The sequence below is a fragment of the Protopterus annectens genome, chromosome 12.part0, assembly GCF_019279795.1.
Source record: "Protopterus annectens isolate FY-2018-M chromosome 12.part0, PAN1.0, whole genome shotgun sequence".
Lineage (NCBI taxonomy): Eukaryota > Metazoa > Chordata > Ceratodontiformes > Protopteridae > Protopterus > Protopterus annectens.
In genome coordinates this window covers 602,822,059-602,845,450 of record NC_056746.1, presented here as the reverse complement: position 1 = coordinate 602,845,450, position 23,392 = coordinate 602,822,059, and the positions used below count along the sequence as shown (strand labels likewise).

Genomic DNA, 23,392 nt, shown 5'->3' with positions numbered 1-23,392 from the left:
AATGGAATTACTCAATGGAAGACATGATTCGTGTTAGAAAAAGCAAATATGAGGACTTATTAGCAAGGTGATGTATGCATGGAAGAAGCTTACAAAGGAAGTTTAACAAAAGAAGACCCTTGATCATTTTCATAAGGCTCTGGCTAGTATAGGACTGCATAAGGTCTCATCAAGATTCTGTGAGCATAAAGTATGCTTGCCTGTTGCATATGAAGTGTTTTCTATCCAATGTCAACATAGTCTACAGAGCATTGTTATATTCGTCCTTGGTTTGGGGTTTAAGTCTGTCAAAATAACGAGCTCCAGAAAAACTACAGAACATGCTTATACATCTGCTGTCTTGATGTTTAATGACTTCACTGAGAGACCTTATGACACCACGTGATTTTGTTTCAGGATCAGCCTGATTCTTTTTGTTATGGATCTTTCACAAATTATCCATGGTGTTTTGTGCTGTTAGCTAAATAATCAGTTTTCTTTGAACAGCCTCTTTAAAATCTTTGCCTAGGATTTATTTTTTCTGTTTTAAAACAGGTTTGCAATAAAATAGTAGCTAACTGAGGAACTGAATGTGCAGATTTTGAATATATATCCAAGATTCAGCTAAACTTTGGCAGCGATTGTATATTAATATGATAGTTATGAAAACTTAAAATAGATATACATCACTTTTTTATGCAAGTTGATGCTTTTATCATGTTACTTGAAAATACTTTACATTAGAAAAAAAAAACATTTGTGATTCTTGAATCTACACCTTGGTGTATTCACCACGTCTTCATAGAACAATCCATGAGAGCGCGTGCGTGCGTGCGTGTGTGTGTGTGTGTGTGTGTGTGTGTGTGTGTGTGTGTGTGTGTGTGTGTGTGCATGCGTGTGTGTGTGTGTGTGTGTGTGTGTGACATCTACTGCCCTAAAACCTAACAGGGTAGTTATACATTTGGCAAATGTATGCACTGTAGTAAACAATGGTGATTCCTTTGACAGATACTCAGTACTGTGATTAAAACGTGTAGCTCAGTTTGTGTATTAGTAACTTACTGGTTCAAACTTAGGATTTATTTCTTCCATAGCTAATAAGCTGACCCTGTTCACAAAATGGTCCCAAACAGAACTTGCCCATATTTCTGGTGGTATCTCCTTGCAGCCTAAAAGAAATGAGACAAGATAGTAATTTTATTTTAATCTACAGTTAAACTTGCCAACAGCATTAAATTAAATTAATTATTTTTCAGTTGACGGTACGATCACAGGACTGCATTACGTCAGTGTTGTAAAAATGCGTCAAACATAGTTGTATGAGATTTTGTTCATTATTATTCAGTTCAATCATAACACTTCCATGAGAGTTCTAAACCAGAGAACATAAACTGAGTTTATAAAAAGAAATATAAAAATCATTTATTTATAAAAAATATACTATGGATGACATCATATAAGTGCTGCCAAAACATATGGAATAGTGTGTATAAGCCCAGCATTTTTATTTTTTAGACATTTTATTACTTTTTTTTGACCACCTTTATTGAAATATCATGTGTGACTTATGCAAACTTACTTTTATATAAAAGTAATCAAACCATAATAACAAGTTCACATTTACAAGCATTATACATCACATACATTGTTATTTATATATATATATATATATATATATATATATATATATATATATATATATATATATATATTATGATTTTGGCAATATTACATAAAATATTAAATTCCTGCCTTCTCTTACTCCTCACTCCACCTCTAAAACATTTTTCTGCATGTGTTGTTCCCACAATTTTTGTATGTAATTTACTCCTACATTTTTCTAAAGATCTCACCTTCTTTTCTTGTGTTACAATTTTAACTTCTTGAAGTATAGGTTCATAGGTTCATATGTAAGTGCCCAAGGGCATTTATCAGCCTAGCCAGAATGTGTTGGCTTTCATCACCCCCTTAGATTAGTTCCCTGTGCCTCTGTCCAGCATAGCCATTTGTTCCCTGCACCACTGTCCAGCAGAGCCACTGCAGTGATCCCCGGGGTAAATTTTCTGTTTCCCATCCACCCGTCAAGGTTTCTCTTGAAGAGTGTTAGTGAGGGGCTCTGCCTGATGTATATTGGAATCCTGTTCCAAAGCATGGGGAGTCTCTGGGACAGGAATCTATCCCTCCAGCATGTCCTATTTATCATTGTGGTGAGGTTTATATCTCTAGAGCGTGTGGCCCTTCAGGATTTTTTTTTTTTTAGGTGGAGCATGCCCATCAATTCTGGGTTGGATATGGCCTTGTATGTCAGGCAGAGATCACCTCTGAGTAAGCAGTATGCAACCAAGTGCAGCTGGAGTTTCTTGAGTCAGGCTGCATAGGGCAACTGTTTGAGCCAAGTTATCCTTTTGGTGAGGTACTTTTGTGGTCTTTCCAGCTGTTGCAGGTGTCTTGTAAGGTGCATCCAAAATGGGGCATTGTATTCTATGATGGGTCTAATGAGTGATGAATAGCGAGGCACAATAACCTCTTTTGTTCTAGATTCAAACCCTTTTGTGATTAGGTAGGCCACATAGAAGGATTTTCTAATCACCTTGGCAATATGATTATCAAAGAAGAGATTACTATCTACTTGGGTCCCCAGATCCCTTATTACATTTTCTGTATTTGGTAGATTGTAGGTACTTTATTTTTTCTAAAGGGGATGACTATGCACTTTTTGGCATTTAGCTTGAGACCATGATTTTGACACCAGGTATCCGTCTCAGTGAGACCCTGCTGGAGGGTGTCTGTGTCAGCCAGAAAATCAATTATGGCCCCTAGTTTGCAGTCATCTATGAACTTGGTCAGCCATAGTCCTCCTATGCTTGCCTGTACCTCTGAGAAGTATATACCGAACAGGAGGGGGTCCTAGGACTGAGCCCTGGGGGACACCACTTGTAACCAGTTTAGTGTCGGACGTAGAGCTTGCAACTCTCACCATGTGGGTTCTAGCCATGAGCCAGTTGACAATCCATCTCGTGACATAGGGGTTTATGTTCAAGCTAGTGAGCTTGTCTATAATACTAGAATGGGGAATTGTGTCAAAAGCCTTTGCGAGGTCTAGGTAGGCTGTGTGGACCTCCTTTCCTTCGTCTAATGCCTTGGTAACTGTCTCAAAGAAGTCCACCAGGTTTAGGAAGCATGATCTGCCCTTAACAAAGCCAAACTGGGTAGGGTCCAAGGTTTAGAGGTTCCCAATGTCTCTGTTAATGAGTTCCATGATGATGCACTCCATAGCCTTGCAGACCAGGCTAGTCAGGCTTATAGGGCGATAGTTCCTGGGGTCTGTTATGGCTCCACCTTTGTGGAGTGGGATAACTGTTGCTGTGCGCCACTCTGTGGGTACGTAGCCTGTAGAGAGGCTGAGTTTGAGCAGTGTGTTTAGGTGAGGGATTAGTTCATTTTGAAGCTCTTGTAAGACACAGCCTGGGACACCATCTGGTCCCATTGAAGCTGTGTTTTTGGCTTTGGATCGTGCTGTTTTAACCTGTGTGTTGGTGATTGATGGGGCCCTACATTCTTCTGGTATGGTTATGGGCCCTTTAGGGGATGAGAGGGGGGTGAAGTTTGCACTAAAACTGTCTGCGGGAATGTTGGCAATATCAGTCGATTCAGTGCATTTTGTGCCATTCTGCACTAACTCAGAGCAGATCTGAGAGTTTCCACTTAGGTTCTTGACATAGCTAAAGAATGCTTTGTGGTTATCTTTGGAGTCATTGGCCATTTTTCTTTTGAAACTAGCCTTGGATGATTTAATGAGGGATCGTAGTTTCTTGTTGATACTGATCAGGGATGTCTTTCCTTCTTGGGATTTTACTCTTTTCTGTACTAGTTTCCTCCTTCTGTTGTATAGCTTGTTTATGGCAGAGGTCCACCAGACTGGTTTCTTTTTCTTGGAGGAGTGAGTCTTGGTTTTACTTGGGATAGCATGATCCATGCATTCCTGCAGATGCTCATAGAGTGCTTTTGTAAAGGTTTCAGCAGCTTGGACAGCATTGTCCTTTAGCATGGGGGCTGTGAACCTTTCCACCTCGGTCTTAAGTAACGTGAAGTTTGCTTTTGAAAAGCTTTTCACGGTGGTTTCCTTGATTGGAGTTGGGGGTGGAATGTGAATATCCAGAGTCTATGGTCTGATCTAACCAGTGAGGGGTTGACCTCCGGTGTGGAACACCGGTCACCCATGTTGGTGATGACCAGGTCCAATATGTTGTTCCCTCTGGTGGGTGTGTTGACCAGTTAATCCAGGGCATTCGAGTTTATAAATTCTAGGAAGCGTTGGGCAAGGGAGTTAGTACTTGAGTAGTTCGTCCAGTTTAGGTTTGAGTAATTGAAATCACCCAGTATTAAGGTGTTTGGTAGGACCTTCATATTTCCCAGTGTCTCCTGAAATGTGGAATGGGGGTCATGGTGGGTGATCTGTTGCAAGCTACAATTTGGATTGCAGTTTTGCCTGTTGTTCATTGCACATGGATGATTTCTGATGCATTGTGCTGCATCACTAACCTGGAGGTGTGGGTATCCTTGATGAATATGGATAAACCCCTGCCTTTTGTGTTTCGGTCCTGGTTCTGTGGCCAAAAGGTATGGTATGAGTTATAGCCTAGTAGTGCTGGGGTGCTCTCAGGAGCCTTAAACCAGGTTTCTGTTACTGTACAGATGTCGATGTTCTCCATACTCCATACTTAGACTTCTGGCGTTGAGTAGCATTACCCCCAGTTTTTGGTTACTTGTGCTATTTATGGTGGTGGATTTGTCTTTTGAGCCTTGCCTAAAAAAGGCACTATGGGGGCGGCAAGAGCTTTGGCCAGTATTCGAAAGCCTAAGGGTAACAGGTGCAAGCCATCTCTTGCAAAGCAACGTGGCCTGTCGAGCATGTCATCCCAGGCGGACAGATACTGGATCCCCTTTGATTGACACCAGAAACTTAGCCCAGTTGTTGAAATTGATCACTTTTTCTTTATACTGTGCCATTATTCTTGGTGAGGGCAGGATACTACTCAGGGTCAGGGTCATACCGGCCTGGGCTACATGATCAGAGAGCTCTTTCATGTCTCTTTTCATGTAGTCCAGGGAGGTATGTCTGAGGTCATTCACACCAACATGGACAATGACAATGTCGTATTTGTACTTGTTCTGGAGTGACCTGAGTGCTTGTGTTATGTGGCGGATCCTGGCGCCCTTCAGGCAGCTAACTGTAACCTTCTCCTTGTCCAGCCTACTTAGTGGGACATCAGTATGCCTAACTATAGAGTCGCCTATTACTAGTGTGTTGTGCATGTTATTTTGTCTTAAGGGCTGTGATTGCATGGCACACTGATTATGTGAAGTATGTGTTTCATGGTTGGTGATGGGGTGTGGAGGTTGCTTGGATGTCTGCTTTGGAGGTCTCTGTTGCTTTTGCAGATTTTTATTTAGAGCCTCCGAGTATGTTTTCATGTATTCATGTGTGTTATTTGCTGGTGTTGGTTTATTAGGTCTATGTGAGACTGGTGGTATGTTGCAAGTATTACCCTTCTCCTCTTGACTGTCAGTTCCAGTCTTGGGTTGAGAGAGCTTTGCCTCTAGTTTGGCTGTATAATTGCATCTCTTGCATACATTAGTGTTTGGTGGTAGGAGGAGAGGGTTGTCTGTGCACATGAGGCAGTTGTAACATTGCCTCAAAATGCCCAGATTCACCAGTTGGACTGGAAAGTACACCGGAAACTGCCCTTTGGACATGCCAGAATAGGTAGAGTAAGCTGTTTTTCTGATTGGCTGGTGGGGATGAATAGAGAGCCTTGTCCTTCTGGACAGTATAGGGGGGTCTAGTACTAGGGTTAATTAGTGCTTGCTATGAGTTTTAAGCAAATGCTTGACTGAAATGAATGGTCTGACTGCTAAAGTTGAAGGTTTGTCTAGTTCCAAGGGAAAAATTAACGAGCAGACTTTGTGGAGCCAAGAATAGTTTAACTCTAGCTAACCGACACTGCCCGGTGTGCAAAACTGCACAAATGCAGTTTGTATAGCAGGGAAGTGAAAGAGAGAGAAATTAGCCCAAAATGGCCATTAAACTACTAACTTCTGGGCTGAAACCACTCCTCCAGGGACAGATAGGCTGCTCAAAGCTCCCCTCTCTCACAGGTGAACAGAGAAACTTCCTTCTATCCAAGTAAGGTATGGGCAACACAGAAACTTGTAACACAGCCCTGGATTAAGCAGTAACCTGAAAACTGGACTATACTAGTTCAGAAAGGCGGGAAAAAGTATATATATATATTTTTTGTTTTTTGTTTCAAAAAATAGAGCAGATACAATCAAAATTAGCCCAAAATGGCCAATAAACTACTAACTTCTTGGCTGAAACCACTTCTCCAGGGACAGATAGGCTGCTCAAAGCTCCCCTCTCTCACAGGTGAACAGAGAAACTTCCTTCTATCCAAGTAAGGTATGGGCAACACAGAAACTTGTAACACAGCCCTGGATTCAGCAATAACCTGAAAACTGGACTATACTAGTTCAGAAAGGTGGGAAACAAGTATTTTATTTTGTTTTTTTCAGAAACACTTTAAATGCACAGAAAAAGCTATCACAGTTTAGTGTGTAGCCTACAACAGTTAAACAGATTATTTAAACACAAAAATGACTTAATTCAAGTGCAGGCAGCAAATAAGTACAATATGTACAATAACAAACATTTTAAATCAGAGATTCGCTAAAAAACTGGCGTTTTAGGCGGAATTAGTTAGGACAACAAGAAAAGCAGAAAAATTATACTTAATCACTCCAAAGTCTCTATTTTGTTTCTCTGCTGCTGTAGACTCTGCAGAACACCTGGAAGGCACTTGCTGAGCGGAATACAAGCGCATAAACTGGGCAAATGTGTTTATTTATAGCATAGAAGTGAAAGAGATAGAAATTAGCCCAAAATGGGCAATAAACTACTAACGTGTGGGCTGAAACCACTCCTCCAGGGACAGATAGGCTGCTCAAAGCTCCCTTCTCTCACAGGTGAGCAGAGAAACTTCCTTCTATCCAAGTAAGGTATGGGCAACACAGAAACTTGTAACACAGCCCTGGATTCAGCAATAACCTGAAAACTTGACTATACTAGTTCAGAAAGGTGGGAAACAAGTATTTTTTTTTGTTTTTTTTCAGAAAATAGAGCAGATACAATCAAAATTAGCCCAAAATGGCCAATAAACTACTAACTTCTGGGCTGAAACCACTCCTCCAGGGACAGATAGGCTGCTTAAGGCTCCCCTCTCTCACAGGTGAACAGAGAAACTTCCTTTTATCCAAGTAAGGTATGGGCAACACAAAAACTTGTAACTCAGCCCTGGATTCAGCAATAACATGAAAACTGGACTATACTAGCTCAGAAAGGTGGGAAACAAGTTTTTTTTTTCAGGAAATAGAGCAGATACAATCAAAACAGCACTTTAAATGTACAGAAAAGGCTATCTCACTTTAGTATGTAGCCTACAACAGTTAAACAGATTATTTAAACACAGTAATGACTTAATTCAAGTGCAGGCAGCAAATAAGTACAATATGTAGCAATAACAAACTTTGTAAATCACAGAAACGCTAAAAAATGGCGTTTTAGGCGGAATTAAGATAGCAAGAAAAGCAGAGAAATGATACTTAATCACTCCAACGTCTGTCGTTTGTTTCTCTGCTACTGTAGACTTTGCAGAGCACATGGAAGGCACTTGCTGAATGGAATGCAAGTGCAAAAACTGTGCAAATGCGGTTTTTATAGCAGGGAAGTGAAAGAGACCGAAATTAACCTAAAATGGTCAATAAACTACTAACTTCTAAGCTAAAACCACTTCTCCAGGGACAGATAGGCTGCTCAAAGCTCCCCTCTCTCACAGGTGAACAATGAAATTTCCTTCTATCCAAGTAAGGTATGGGCAACACAGAAACTTGCAACACAGCCCTGGATTCAGCAGTGACCTGAACACTGGACTATACTAGTTCAGAAAGGTGGGAAACAAGTATATATATATATTTTTCAGAAAATAGAGCAGATACAATCAAAACAGCACTTTACCCAATTAACCAGTTAAAGAGCTCAAAACTGAGCCCTGTTCCAGCAGTCTTCAATCAGACAAGTTCTAACTGCAGACTCCTGCCACTAGGGTACAGAGAAATCTTCTCCAAAAAAGACGGCCTGGATCAGTGCACAAGTTATACAAACAAAGCTAGATCCAGCAGGCCTGAATCTAGTCTATGCTACAGCAAACAAGGCGTACCGATTTCATAAAGAAACATTTCAAGTAAGCATGCGCAATAAACCTTTAACCAGAAATTCCCAGCTCAGCAGGGAAGAATCTAGCCTCTCCTCCCACAAGAGTGCAGACCACAAACCTTCTTAATGTAAAATAACTGGCCTGAAGCCCAAGTGCTTAACCCACTGAGCCTTCAATCAGCAGTTCCCAACTTAGAAGGATGTACGCTACCTGTCCTGCCACAACAGTGCAGGCCACAAACCTTCCTAATGTAAAACAACTATTTGAAGCCTAAGTGCTTAAACCAAAGGCCTTAGAATAACAGTTACAATTTAATCAGGCTACTAACAAGCAGTAATAAAGGCAACAGAATAAATTCAATTGAGTACTTTTAAGAAGAGGCAAAAGCAAAATAAGGTAATAAAGTAGGAAGAAACACAAATACAGTAAAGCAGATGAAGTGGAATTTATTTTTTTTGTAGAGGGAGGAAACAGAACAGATTAAGATACTATAGGGGAATGTCCTTCCCAAGTGCTCTCTCTGTACACAGCAGAGGAGATGGGACTGGTAGGAGTATCTGAAACCAAAATATGATCTCACTGTACTCAGTTGAGGGAGCAAATGAGATGGGTCCAGGAGGAGTGTGCAAAAACAGATTTACAGCAGGGGTGGGCAATTCCAAAGCCACCAAGATTAACACCACAACAGGGGGGGGGGATAACTGCAGATAGAGACACACACTATTTACTGAATCAGACACACAATATTTACTGAATCAAATCTTAAATAAGTGCAGAGAAAAGTATACTTAAATCAGCTTGTGTCCAGTTGATATATGCAGACAAGTCTCAGTAGCCAGTAACTCCAATTAAAATGATTCTATAGTTGGTTTAGATCCTGATTTACAATTTCTAGTAATGGCTTTTTTGGCATCCACCAGAATTAAACTGAAAAAAGCCTTAATACATATAGGCAATTTGGATCCTGCATCACAGCACAAGAAAATCATTTCCTTAGTTACACTAATTTGCTCGCCCAGTATTCCTGACATAATACTCTTTAGGGAATGTTTAAAATCTGCCAATGTTGTTGATCCACAGATGTCTGTAAATGCAAACACTATGTCAGACTATATTCCTTCCATTTTTCTTCTATCCTAGAAGTCAGGAAGTGATTTTACCAACTGATTGTTGGCCATACTTAAACTAGTTAAGGTAGGTGACACTCAAACTAAACCATGGTCTGAGTATCCCCATAATATGTATGTGCCCTCATCCCATGTTGGAAGAAAGTTACTGAATCACAAAGTTCTGCTTGTCTTTACTGTGGATCCCACTTTAGATCCCTCATATTGCAATGATCTAAAATGCCATTATAAAACAGTAACATCCTAACTTATAAACAAGTGAGATTTTATTAAATGTTTTCCTTATAACGGCATGACAAAAGTGAGATTTTATTAAATCTTTTCCTTATAACAGCATGACAATGCTGTCATTACTTGAACCTAGGTGAAACCAACCGTTGAGAAAAAATCACCTTTATCAGACAACAAAGCTTTCAGGCAAAAAACCCTTTCTCAATGTTTTTTGCCTGAAAGCTTTGTTGTCTGATAAAGGTGATTTTTTCTCAACGGTTGGGTTCATCTTTATTCTGCATCTGTACAGCAGTGTTTGTTGCCATTACTTGAACCTAGACATGGGCCCAGTTGCATTTCTCAAAATTTTAATATATTTTTCTGCGTACAATATTAAATAGAAATAGAATAAGTCATAGTCTTATGCTTCTTTTAAAGAAAAAATGTAATTCTGATTTCCTGTTGGGCAGCATTCCAGGCAATGACATAGTACAATTGCTCATTGCTGACCCCACCAGACCTGTTGTGGTAGCAACCTATATTTCTTCCACTGTCTTCTGTGTACATCCTTGAAGACATGCTGGCAAGATCATGCCAGAACATACCTCTCAACTGTACAGATTTTCGCAGAATGTCTAGATTTTTTCCTCATATTTTTGGTCCGTTTTTCATAAAGTTGTGTTTTTTTCTGGCAAAGTAGTGGCAAATCATTAAAGATTGACGTTAGACAATAATGACAGACATTTGAGTTTCAGATTTCATACTCTTCCGAAAATTCATGCTAATGCAAAACCTGTCATTCTATCAACTCTCTAACTTTGTAAGAGCAATATTTAAAATCTGTCCCTATTTTTGGGCCTTTGTCCCACTTTTACATATGGCTTTGCCTAGATTTCTTGCTCTAGGAGTTTGAGAGGTATGTGCCAGAAACATTTTGAAAAATTGCCAGATGTTGCTAGAAGATTTTTACTTTAATTGATTGGGCTATCTCAGAAAGCAATTTAATAGATCCTTTTCTCAGTATGATGTTTTACATATTGTTTCTAGGCCCCAAAGCCAGATGCACACGCAGGGAATAACTACCTTTTGAATGCTAAAATTACATCAAAACCTTGGTAAAGTCCAATGCATAAGGTGATTACTGACTAATTTCCTCATCTGATCCTTAGCCCTAAAATAATACCTGTCTATGTCAAAAGCAGATCAATTCTAGAGTAAAGAAACTGCCTTTATTTTGAGATAGACACTATTAAGTGAGCTTGCGTACTAGGTGAACAGATATATATTAGGCTCTGGCAAATGTGCTCAGTATCACACAGTTCATTTAAAACAGGTGGCTCTTTTTGAAGGTAAGAAGATTAAAATGTCACAAAAGTACCTCTGTACTCCTGCCAGCTCAAACCTAAGTGAAGACCTCGCAAGACTCTTCTCATTGTCAGGACTTCCTCACCCTGTAAGAAAGCTTCGGAATACTCACTGAATTTGCTAACCTAAGAAGGCAAGAGACTGGGCTATGTGGACATTTCTGGCTTTTCTGAAGAGAAACAAAGAGCTCAAATGATAATTTAGTGGTCATACTTCCCCTGATAATGTGTGCATTTGTTTTATAGTAAACCTTTGTAAGGACCACATCTCTAATGTAGCTTCAGCTAATCTTAACTGTAACTATCAGTGTAGCCCACCTAATGTAAATTCTCTCCCTGAATTACCTAACAACCAGACTGGCTTTTAAATTAAGGCAGTCTTGGTATGTACAGTGCCAAACATTATCAGTAGGCTCCAGATAAAAGTGACAATTCACCATTTAAAATGTTGGCTCCTGCCTTATTGAAACACCAAGCTCTCATATCTTTCACATTTCTCCATAGTCTCTTCCTGAAACATGCAGCAGTTCTACTTGTCCCTCAAGTATCCATTTTTTTCTCACTTCAAATTCCATTGCATGAGACCATTGGCTAAATCTCTTAAAGAAATTGCATACTCTTGTTTTGAATCTTTGCAACCGATATGATCTCTTCTTGCATTAACAGCATATGATCAGACATCATTTCAGTACACAGACTACACCTTGCATATGGTTACTGATTTATAATTATCTGGACACGGGCGTCTAACAAAATAACAAGTACTGTATGTGTTGATCAAAAAGATATTTAAGTCAGTAGATCTTTTGTTATTGATGCTTAAACTGAAAAATAAATAAACAATTCTAGGGACAGTCCCATTAGTAGAATACAACGTTATTTCTATGAAACAGCTTTGTAAATAGTTGTAAAAAATATCTGCTATGATTTAGGTGTGATGAATGTTGGTGTGTTGCCAAGAATTGATTTTAGGTCAATTCTTCTCTCCTCATCCATAAACAAATTTACACAGGCACTTCACAATTTATTAGTCAGTTTCCCAGAAGATCATATACTTCACACATCTGCAAAAGTTTCTGGCAAGTACAAAAATACCTAAGAAAAATGTTTTAAAGCATGTGGCCCGAGTTGTATGATGATGTTTATATGTGGAAATTGAAGACAGATTTTGTTGTATTTGGTATAGTACAAAGATTCAGGAATTTCCCAGGAATGTAGATTTTTGACACTAGTAACAAACATATTTTTCAGATTCAGAGTTCATTGGTCCATAACTTCATAGGTTAGCACTAGACTGTTGATCCAGAGGACCATTAATAATCTAGTTACAAAATCCCATATCATAGGTATCCTTTAACAATGACAAAACAATAGCAAAGACAAGGCTCTAGTTTCTTCAGGAAATACAGCTGTTTATTCACACAGTACACAAGCGCTTTCACAAATGCTTATTCAGGTGTATCCATACTGCTAACAAATCACCTGTTTTAAACTAGCATCATACATCACAAGACTCCATCAATTAATGATTTAAAAATACCTTCTAAAATGTCAAATTACTGAAATATATTCCTAAAAACACATATAATATATAGTGTGTATATATATATATATATATATATATATATATATATATATATATATATATATATCTATAAAGAATTTTGATACAAAGATACAAAATAGAATTTAATATATAACATAATATAATGTTAATAATAATTAAAATCACTTGCGTAATGGTCTGTTTTTTAAAATGGGTCTTAGGGGTACATGGTCATTCAGTCCATGTCCCACATCAGCCCTCAACCTAATGATCCAATTGGCTTCCAGTTCTTCAGTTCTAGCTCTGGTATCACCTCCCCTCTTTTTTTAGTAAATCTATACAAATCCTTAGTAAAGTGCTCTGATTCTTTCAAGATATAAATTCACTTTCCTAATAAACCTTTCAAATTATTTTCTATAAAAAAAAGAAACAGATTTTGTGCACCAATCCCTCCCTGCCACAATGGGTCTCATAGGGGGTTCTCTTTACTCTTGTGCACTTTCGGAAGTCCTTGGATATAAGGTGTAGTAGGATTTTGTATTATAAAATATTTCAAAAGATTACTGTCTATTAATCCCTTTTTCTCTAAATTTCTAAGTTCCTTATGCACCCTTTCTATCATTTGTTTCACATGCAAAGGAGAAATATTTTAGTAAAATTTGGTGTCACTCAACAATTCATTCATTTTAGCATCATATTTCTCTCTGTCCATTATATCTATCTGCCCTCCTTTATCAGCTGGCTGTATCATTATTGTAGGGTCGCTCTGAAGGTGTATCAGGGCTTCAAACTCTTCTTTACTCATATTGTGCCATTTGTTTCTATCACATTTCTTTTTTTGGTCATAATACACCCTATATACATCTTTTATACAAACTCTTTCAAAAGCATTAATTAACGAATTTGGTTTAGGTACAAATAAACTTGGCTTACTAAAATTAAATACTTTTTCATTAGAATCATTGTTTAAACATAATTTTAAGCATAAGATTACGTGTGAACATTTTAATGTCAAATATAGCCTCTGTAATGTCCATGTCCGCCAATGGAATAAATGACAAGTCTTTTTCTAACACATTATGCTGATGTTCAGTTAAAATGACTGATGACAAATTAACTATCAAGCTTTTGCGTTCATAAATGCTTTTTTTATGGTGTTCTGACTCACCATTTCTTCCATATGTTTCCTCTTGTTGCGCACGGTACTCCTCCCTTTTGGCTGATTTCGATACTGTCCTCTGCCTCCTCTGCTCACGTACCTTTCCCTGGTGGAAAGTGGAAATGTGAGTTTCATCTGCCCTGTAGAGCCTAAAAAAGAATTGTTCACTCTGTCATATTCCTTGGGCCTAGAGACGGCACCATCTGCTTTCCGATGAACATCCGTCACAATGGAAAAAGTTTTCCTTCTAGCTCCGGTCACTATTTCACACATCACCACTTCCTCTTCATTATGGTCTTCCTGCACATCAGTAGCCTTCAAATTGGCTGGAAATTCCATTCCCACGATCTGATTCACTGAGACTCCTACTTCTGTATTCCTAATAGGTTCAGCATCTGGTATACTAGTATTTGGCTCATGTGGCCACATGAACACATTGCCCAGTTCAAAATCTTTTTTATCTCTCTCAAACTTTTTTAATTTGGTCTGTAGCAGCTGTCTTGCATAAGTCACAACATTGTCAATAGAGTCATTCACTGTTCTCACGACAGCTCCAGCATATTTTCTATACAATTCAGTATATTTTCTCTTAATAGAATCAAACACCACCACTTCTTCTCTATTTGCTGCTGCAATTAGCAATTTTAAGTAACTCATGCTGGTATTAAGATTTAACTGTTGCCATTCACTTAATAACAATGAATCACAGTCTATCTGGGTGGGCATTTTCTATACCCTTAGCCCACGTGGTATAATGCTTTCAGCAACGCAAGCTTCCAAATGAAATTTCTCATATTGCACACATTTCAGCTTAAATAAATCCTTTTCTAAGGACTTCCAAAAGTGCACAAGTGTAAAGAGAACCCCCCCTATGAGACCCATTGTGGCAGGGAGGGATTGGTGCACAGAATCTGTTTCTATTTGTATAGAAAATAATTTGAAAGGTTTATTATGAAAGTGAATTTATATATTGAAAGAATCTGAGCACTTTACTAAGGATTTGTATAGATTTACTAGGGAGGGACACTCATTAATATCAGTCATTTTGGTTACACTTGATGTGGTGCCCCTCTTTACAGTTATCCAGAATGATTTTGGTATTGGCAGCATTGTGAAATCATTAGATAAAGATGATAGTTACACACAAGAAAGCATAGAGTTAATACAGATCCTTTTGAGACTAGTACTTGAAAACAATATTTTTCTGTTTAGGGACAGGATATACTGGCAAAGGAATGGCGTTGTGATGGGGACATTGTGCGCCAATAGTTATGCAAATGCAGTAATGTCAGTATGGGAAATAGAAAATGTGGAGAATGGCCCTTATAAACAGAATGTATTGTTTTTCAGGAGATTTGTGGATGACGTCTTCCTAATTTGGAAAGGGTTGGTGGAATACTTGTTGGACTTTGTAGCATATATAAATAAGTCTACACCATTTCTTACATTTACACTGAATTGGTCCTACACAGAGATCAATTTCCTTGATGTTAGTATAAGGAAGGGAGAGGATGGAGAGATCAATACTAGCATGTTTAGGAAGGAATGTCATGCCAACAAACTACTGAGCAAAGGTAGTATGCATCCTAAATATGTGTTTAAAAATGTTGCACACAGCCAACTATACAGAGCATCAAGACTTAATGTGAAACAGGATGAGTTTGAACAACAAGTGGAAGGGATTGGTTTAGAACTGGTAGAAAGAGGTTATGATCAGGATGAGGTATTGAAAGATATGATGAAAATACAAGAATTAAGGAATACAAGAGCAAAGCCATATTTTTCAGAATCACCCCATGCTACTAGAGTGAATCAACAAAATAGCAAGTTAAGAATGTGTATGAGGTACTCCAGAGATGTAAGGAAATATACGGAGGTTGTTAGTACACATTGGAATCTCCTGACTTCAGATAGGCAGGTAGGTAGGTTTATAGGCTCGCACCCTCAATTTACGTTCAAAAATAAAAAAAATCATTAAAAAGAAGGTTATGCACAATGAGAGAACAGTTTGATCAGCTTGATGGCATAGGGACTAAACCATGTAAGAGCTGCCAATACTGCAAATTTATTAGTATGGGGACAGAGTTCAAACATCCAGATACTCAGGAGATATTTCACCTGCAGGTGAATGCAACCTGTAATACAGCCCATGTAGTCTATCGAGCTTTGTGCCAGTTATGTAATAAATTTTATGTTGGTAAGACTGATAGGCAATTGAAAGATAGAATAAGGGAGCACATACACCATATTAAAAAAAAACTATGTTTAATGCCTTTGCAAAACATATTTTAGAGACCAATGAGAGACAGTTTTAAATTCATGCTCTTAGGTAGATGTAAAGAAAAAAAGAGAGGAGGTGATATCAGAGCTAGAACTGAAGAACTGGAAGCCAATTGGATCGTTAGGTTGAGGGCTGATGTGGGACATGGACTGAATGACCATGTACTCCTAAGACCCATTTTAAAAAACATACCATTACGCAGGTGATTTTAATTATTATTAACGTTATATTATGTTATATATTAAATTGTATTTTGTATCTTTGTATCAACATTTTTATATATATATTATTTGTGTTTTTAGGAATATATTTCAGTAATTTGACATTTTAGAAGGTATTTTTAAATCATTAATTGATGGAGTCATGTGATTTGTTAGTCGTATGGATACACCTGAAGAAGCATTCATGAAAGCGGTTGTGTACTGTGTGAATAAACAACTGTATTTCCTGAAGAAACTGGAGCCTTGTCTTTGCTATTGTTTTGTCATTGGATTTTTACTTTTTTATTGTAAAGACACCTGGAGGCTGTTGTTTTTTTTCCCTGTCCATAGGTATCCATTAGCATGACTAATTTATACTAAGTTATAATTCTTTAAAATGAGGGCTTGATGGGCCAGACCTGGGGTGTGTTTTCAGTTATCCATCAATTTATCTTAAAGGGTTAAGGAAGGGAGGAGCTTCTCTTCTTTGCTATCCATCCAAGTTCTGTTTGTCAAACAAAGAAAGAGGGATATGTGTGTGTATATATATATATATATATATATATATATATATATATATATATATATATATACACAAACCAGCAAGTCCTATTTATGGTTTGGTGTCAATTAAGATCTATTCAGTGAGTGTTTAGTGTGTTAGCTTTGTGGATATGCAGGAGGTTACATAGGACTGTGCCCTTTGAGGTTGGCTATCCACTGAGAAACATAGGGAGGTCACCTATCAAGAGTCTGTAGGAAACAGAAAAGAGAGAGAACTTTAAGGCTGACTGTGTAGCTCAAAGAAGACATGCCTCTGATAATCTGAGTGAGGAAGGAAATGCTATGGTTTCTCAAGCTGGGTCATATGCTTATTTACACAAATATATATCAAAGACATTATACTCTGTTGTGGGCCTGAGGAGGGAGGAGTAGAGAGGGATGATAACTTCCTTAGATCTGGAAGAAATAACCCTGGTGATTAGTATGTCTCTGAAAAAGGATTCCTAACAACAGTGGATACCTACAGATCAAATGAGAGTTTATTGTTAAAGAAAGTATTCAGTTTCTTAATGGCTGTATCAACATTCAAAGGAGTGCCACCTATGTGATAGGGGCATAGGTGCCCAGTTTTGCCAGTGGGCATAATGCTGCATTTCTTGGCATTTAGTTTTAGGTCATGATCCAAATGCCACTTATTGGTGTGTGTTAGACTATCCAGAAGAATATGAAAGGCAGATGGGGATTTAATGACAGCTCCAAGTATGGAGTCATCAGCAAGCTTGGTCAGACACAGGCCCTTGATGTTGGTCTTGACATCAGAGAAGTAAATACCAAAGAGAAGTGGTCCTAGTCCTGATCCCTGGGGGACACGCCCAGTAACCCCTCTTTATGAAGAATGTATGGCTCTCACATTAATAGAATTCTGTCAATGGCCAGTTGGCTACCCAGTGAGTAACACAGGGATTTACATTTAGTTTGATTAGCATATCAATAATGCCAGAAAAAGGGATGTAACAAAGTCCTTGGCCAGGTCCAAGTAAGCAGTGTGAACCAATTCGTCTGCCTACTATGCCACTGATGTTAAAAGAAGCCCGGTAGATTCAGTATGCAGAATCTGTATTTACAAATCAGAAAATGGCTTGGGTTCAGGGCCTGCAGACTACCCCATGTCCTTGGTAATAAGTTCCATAATGATGCATTCAATTGCTTTGCAGATAAGGCTTGGGAGGCTTATAGGTCTACAGTTTCCTGGATTGGTAATGGATCCCTCCTTGAGAAGTAGAATGACTATCACAGTTCTCCGTTCCTCTAGCACAAATCCAGTGGAGAGGCTGAAGCTGAATGGCCTTAATAAAGAGTCTACCAGACAGTGTCTGCTACTAAGAAGGCAGCCTTTACCCATTATCAGGGTACATGGAGCTAGTGCTTTTGGCCTTGGAGAGAGCATTCAGGACTTGCTCAGAGGTGATAAGAGGAAGTAGTGCAGGTGTGATAATAAGTTGGGGAATGTTGGGGGGGGTAGAGGACATACCTGACATGGTCTGCTGAAATAAGTTTGCTATGTCCTCAGGGATGGGTAAATGTTTTTGTTACGTATCAGCTCTGAGCATTCTTGGGCATTAACTCTATAGTTTCTGATACAGCTAAAGAAGGATTTGTAGTTGTCTTTTGCAGAGGTAGCAATTTTCAATTCATAGTTACTTTTGGAGAATTATATTTTGTTTCTGAGTTCTTTGTTGATCTTTTTGAGCTCACCTCTAGATGATGGGGTATTTGTTGTTATGGGCTATGAGTTTCTTATTATTATTGTATAGCTTGTTTATACTAGGGTTCCACCACATAGGTTGAATTTGACATTGCATTTATGTCTTGTGAGGACAGATGCCTTGATGTAGATGTGGCAGTATGCATTCTTGATGGGATCACCAAGCTTTGGAGAGTGCTTATATTTCATCAGGTCAACAGTTAGCTGGATTAGATTTATCTAAAGGCAGAATGGTCTTGTGGTAAGTCAGTTTTTACTCTCATAGTGAGTGTTATTGAATGTAGTCAAATTTAACCAAGGATGTGAAAAATATATAGGTGTTGAGCATAGGGTGGCAATATCTGTGTGAACTAGGTCCAATATTTTTAAAACCTTCATGGGACATGAACTAGTTGGTCTATGGTGTTAGCATTAATGAATCTTTATGAATATTTATTTGAAGTGATATAAGTTTCCCAATTAATGGTGGGACAACTGATGTTTCCAAAGAAAATGGTGTTAAGCTCGATATAAAGGCCTGTCAGTTTTTTAGATATACCTCATGTGCTGCAGGAAACATGGAGTGGGTACAGCAAATGACTGTGATATAGTATGGAGTTCTGTCTACCATGAAAAGGATCTGGAGAAGTTCAAGGTCATTGTCTTGGTTAAAGAGTCAGAGGGTAAGATGGTGTCTTAGGAATATAGACACACACACACCCTCTAATAACACTTATCTGCACTGGGGCTGAAAGAGTGGTAGGCATTGAAACCCTGCACTCTGGGAGGAATATCACTGTTCAGAAATCAAGTTTCTGTAACTCTGCAAATATCTATATTTTCAAGAGTTAGGAATGCCTGTATGGGGTGCAAAATGTTGTTCCAACTTCTGACATTGAACAGTTATGAATATCTACATGTGTGGCTAGACCTTTCTCTGTCATTTAATCATCATACTGAATGACTGACTGACCGGTCTATAAACACCTCAGCTACAGCTAGAAGATGCTTGCTTACCTTAGAGGTAAGCAGAGTTATAGGGATTAATCCTCTTATCCCTAAAATGTAGTATCCTCTACCATTAGTAACTCTAAATTATTCATCAAATAAAAGCCCAAGTCAAGGTACTTGCTACAAAACATAAAGCTTCATATTATTGTCTGAATCTTGTAAACTTTTTCACCACAATTTACAAAAAGCTAGCTGGCTGCCAGGCTCTGCAAGATCTACTTTATTTCACTGTCAACCATTTATTTAAACAACTTTATCTAGATGACTTTCCACTTTTGACTTACATAATATGTTTTCACTTCACTCTTGTAATTTAAAATACTCATCTTTTACTTTGGTTGCTGGTATGAAAGCTTTCAATAAGATTACACTGGCAATTTAATACCAACCATCTCATAGTTAATATTAGGCATTCTCAGATTTATTCAGAATTTAAGTCCAAGCAGGAGGATTTTCTAAATGCAAATGTTATAAATTCATTTTTTGATTAAACCAGTTACCACACTATAACTGGCACATATCCTGACATTCAGTGATTTGAAATCAGAGAAACTAATCCTAGACTGAATGCCAGCCAATCATAGGACACACACATGCATACACACACACACACACACACACACACACACACACACACACACACACACACACACACACACACACACACACACACACACACACACACACACACACACACACACACACACACACAATACACATGCTCACACACAAACAGCATGCATAACTAGGTGCATTCTAGAGGATCATCACCTCACCTATGACATGTCTTTGGGATGTAGGAAGATACAAAAGCACTCAGCAAAAACCCAAGTGGACACAAGGAGGAAATGGGCACTCCACAAAGAAAGCATTTTGAAAAGTGGATAATTAATCTAACTACCATGCCACAGCAAATGTTACAAATTCAAAGGATAAATGCCCTACCGAGCTTTATAATGTCTCAGTAGCTCAAAAGTTAGCACACTTATCTTTGATGCAGGATGATCATTCAGCTGTGGGTTCTGTTCCCTTGTTAGCTAGTTATGATTAATTTTCCAATGCCGATACTGTAGTTTGGTACTGAAGAGGAGAAGTCTGTGAGTTCTATTTCAATATCAGGTGCTTAGAATTAATTTTCCAATATTGACACTGCAGTGCTGCTTAAGGAGGTGCTACACTTCTGAGTATACCATCCTTTGAATGAGATGAGCTCAGGTGAATGTAAAAAATACCACTGTACATATTAAAAATAAGATTAGGTGTCTTTATTAAACTTTACATTAATTTTATATCATAACAATCAATCTTGCACTCTTTCAATTTTTTACATTCGTATGTAAAATTATTTGCAAGTTGTCAACACAAAAGGACTTAATGGAACAATTCTATGTCTTTTATTCTTTTTTCTTTTATATTTACCCTCTATCCTCCCACCTTTCTTCTACATCTATCTTCTTATTTCATCTAACGTATAACCTCTTCCCATTTCTTGTTGTACAACAAATTCACACAGCTTATTTTCGACATTCCCCCTACTGTCAAAAACAGTACTTTATCCCATTTATCTTTGATGACAGTTAACACGATACCCCGACCTGATGTAGAAAACAAAAATGGGGAAAAGGAGGATAATGATGATGATATTTTCATACTTTTGACAGAATATCTTTCTTGTCTTTTTAAGCTTTCTCATTACCCAAAATAGATACATAGATACCAAATGTACCACTGTCTTTTTTATTCAAAGCACCTTCTCTTAATTATAAATTATCCATCTTCTCACAAGGTTCAGCCTTGAGCCCCAAATAAAGATAAAAAAATGTTAATAACTCTTTTTCTATTTGAATTGGAAAAATATATATTCTCCCAAATATGCTATTTTCCTAACACATAAGTATTCAACATATTTCGTTTTTTTCTAAAATGATGAATAAATAAAAAAACTTTTCCACCAAGCTAACATTGTTTTTTTTTTTATTTGTTTCAGAATCTCTTTCCACTGACTTATTACACTTTCATATTCACTAAATGTCACTTCTAAAAGTTTTATTTATTTTTTCTTGTAAAATATATTCCATTTTTTTATCTAACCAAATCCCTTGCACTTTATTTTGGTCAACTGAAGACTAGCTTTTTTAACAGTTTTTAATTCCTTTTTACAACCTCAGTTATCCATCCCATGTTTTTAGTTTTTAATATTAAATAATCCGCATATGTTATACATGCTGGTAATATAACATTTCCTTCTGTCTCCCATCTTGCCTCCCTCATGTCATATATACATGTCTATAAAATTGCATTCATTACTAAATACAAACAAACACATATTCATTGGGCATCCCATATTTTACTCCTCTCTTAATACTTATTTTTTTCCATCCATACCTTTATAATAACTTGTACCCATGAACTTTCATAATGCATCTTTATTACTTTATTAGTTTTTTTCCTATACCATATGCCTCTAAAATTTGCCATGTTGGTTAAAAATTCATTTTATTAAAGGATTTAGCTATGTCACATGCTATCAATCTCACTTCTTTATTATCTTTTAGTATCATTTCAGCTACACCTTTCACTATAATTAGCATTTCTTTCACTTTTTTCTTTTGTAGTGTTGATTCCTTCTCCTATTACATCATCCTGTGCTTTCCTCTTTCTTTTTTGTAGTATATCTGTAATATTATATCGTCAGTATTCATACTGTTATTGCCCTCCAGCTTTTTTCTTTCATTTCTTCCCTTTCCCATATAAATGTTATCACTCAGCCACATATGTCTTCCCATTATACCTTCCTTTATCCATTCATTTAATATTAAAAAATAATTTTTTTATACTACTCATAGTTTATACTGTCCAATCATTGCACTGATTCATTTTTACCTTCTTATATAATCGTCTCTGTTTCTTTTAATTTTATATCATTTTCTACAAAAGTTCTTTATTGTCAGCTAATTTTTCATTTTCCATTCTTCTTGTCCATACATTTCCTCTTTTTCATACATTTTCGCTACCACTTCCATGATATCTTCTTGTTTATATTTTATTTCTCCTTTGCCATTTAAGACAGTATCCATCCTTCCATTTCTCATTTTTACTTGTTTTCCTATATAAGGCGAAGCATAATCTTTATTTTCTTTCAGAAAAATATTTGCCTATATAACATCATATTTACTTTTTCTCTATTATTTTCAGACATCTTTCTACTTCAGTTATGTTGCTACTTCCTTGTCTTTCTCATAATTCTATAAATTTTCTTTATATTTCAAATGATTTTTTTTATTCTTTGCTCCACTTCTAAGTATAGTTTTTATCCTTATGTTGATACATTGCCCACAATTATGTCCAATATTTATAAAATGGTCTCATTGTCATATGATCTTTGCATAATATTTTCTTTCTTATCTTTGTCTAACTCCTTATTATTTCTCTGTCTTTCCCATTTATAGCCATACTTCTCTACAATCTGAAAACTCTGCCGTCTGCACTACCCCTGTTATTTCTTTCACATATTTAGAGTAAGCTATATAATCAATTTAATTCTGAAAAATGTATATGCCCATTCTGTGTTCTTTTCTACTTTTTAAATCTCCATGTTTTTAATTTCCTTAACATCTTAATATACTGTGTTATTTTTCCCTATTCTTTCCTCAGGTTATAGTTAAAATCTCCTATCATCAATATTTACGTGTTTACTAACACACATTTTCATTTCTGCAAACAACTGTTTTCACTCTTTTATATCAGTATATGCAAAAACCACTACTAATCTTATATGTTTTTGCCTCACACTTGTGTCAAATATCACTACCATTCCCAGCACTACTACTACTATTGTCACATCTAGAATTCTTATTTCTTCATTTTTATAAGAAATTCAGTTCCAGAGCATACCCCATTTCCTACAGCTCAAACAATTTGGCCCCACACTGCCTGTACTGTTTTTGTTTTTCCTGGCCTTTTTTGTACATCCAGTGTCTAGCAAACAAAAACA

At 37.3% G+C, this 23,392-nt stretch overlaps 1 protein-coding gene across 1 annotated transcript in view; it reads right to left on the bottom strand.

Annotated features, from left to right (window-relative positions):
• Positions 1-23,392, bottom strand: part of LOC122816739 — a 1,006,513-nt gene that overhangs the window by 467,072 nt on the left and 516,049 nt on the right. Inside the window, exon 26 of the mRNA XM_044089733.1 lies at positions 1,042-1,148. Within this exon, the coding sequence (XP_043945668.1) occupies positions 1,042-1,148 (107 nt within the window). The remainder of the gene's footprint in view (positions 1-1,041; positions 1,149-23,392) is intronic.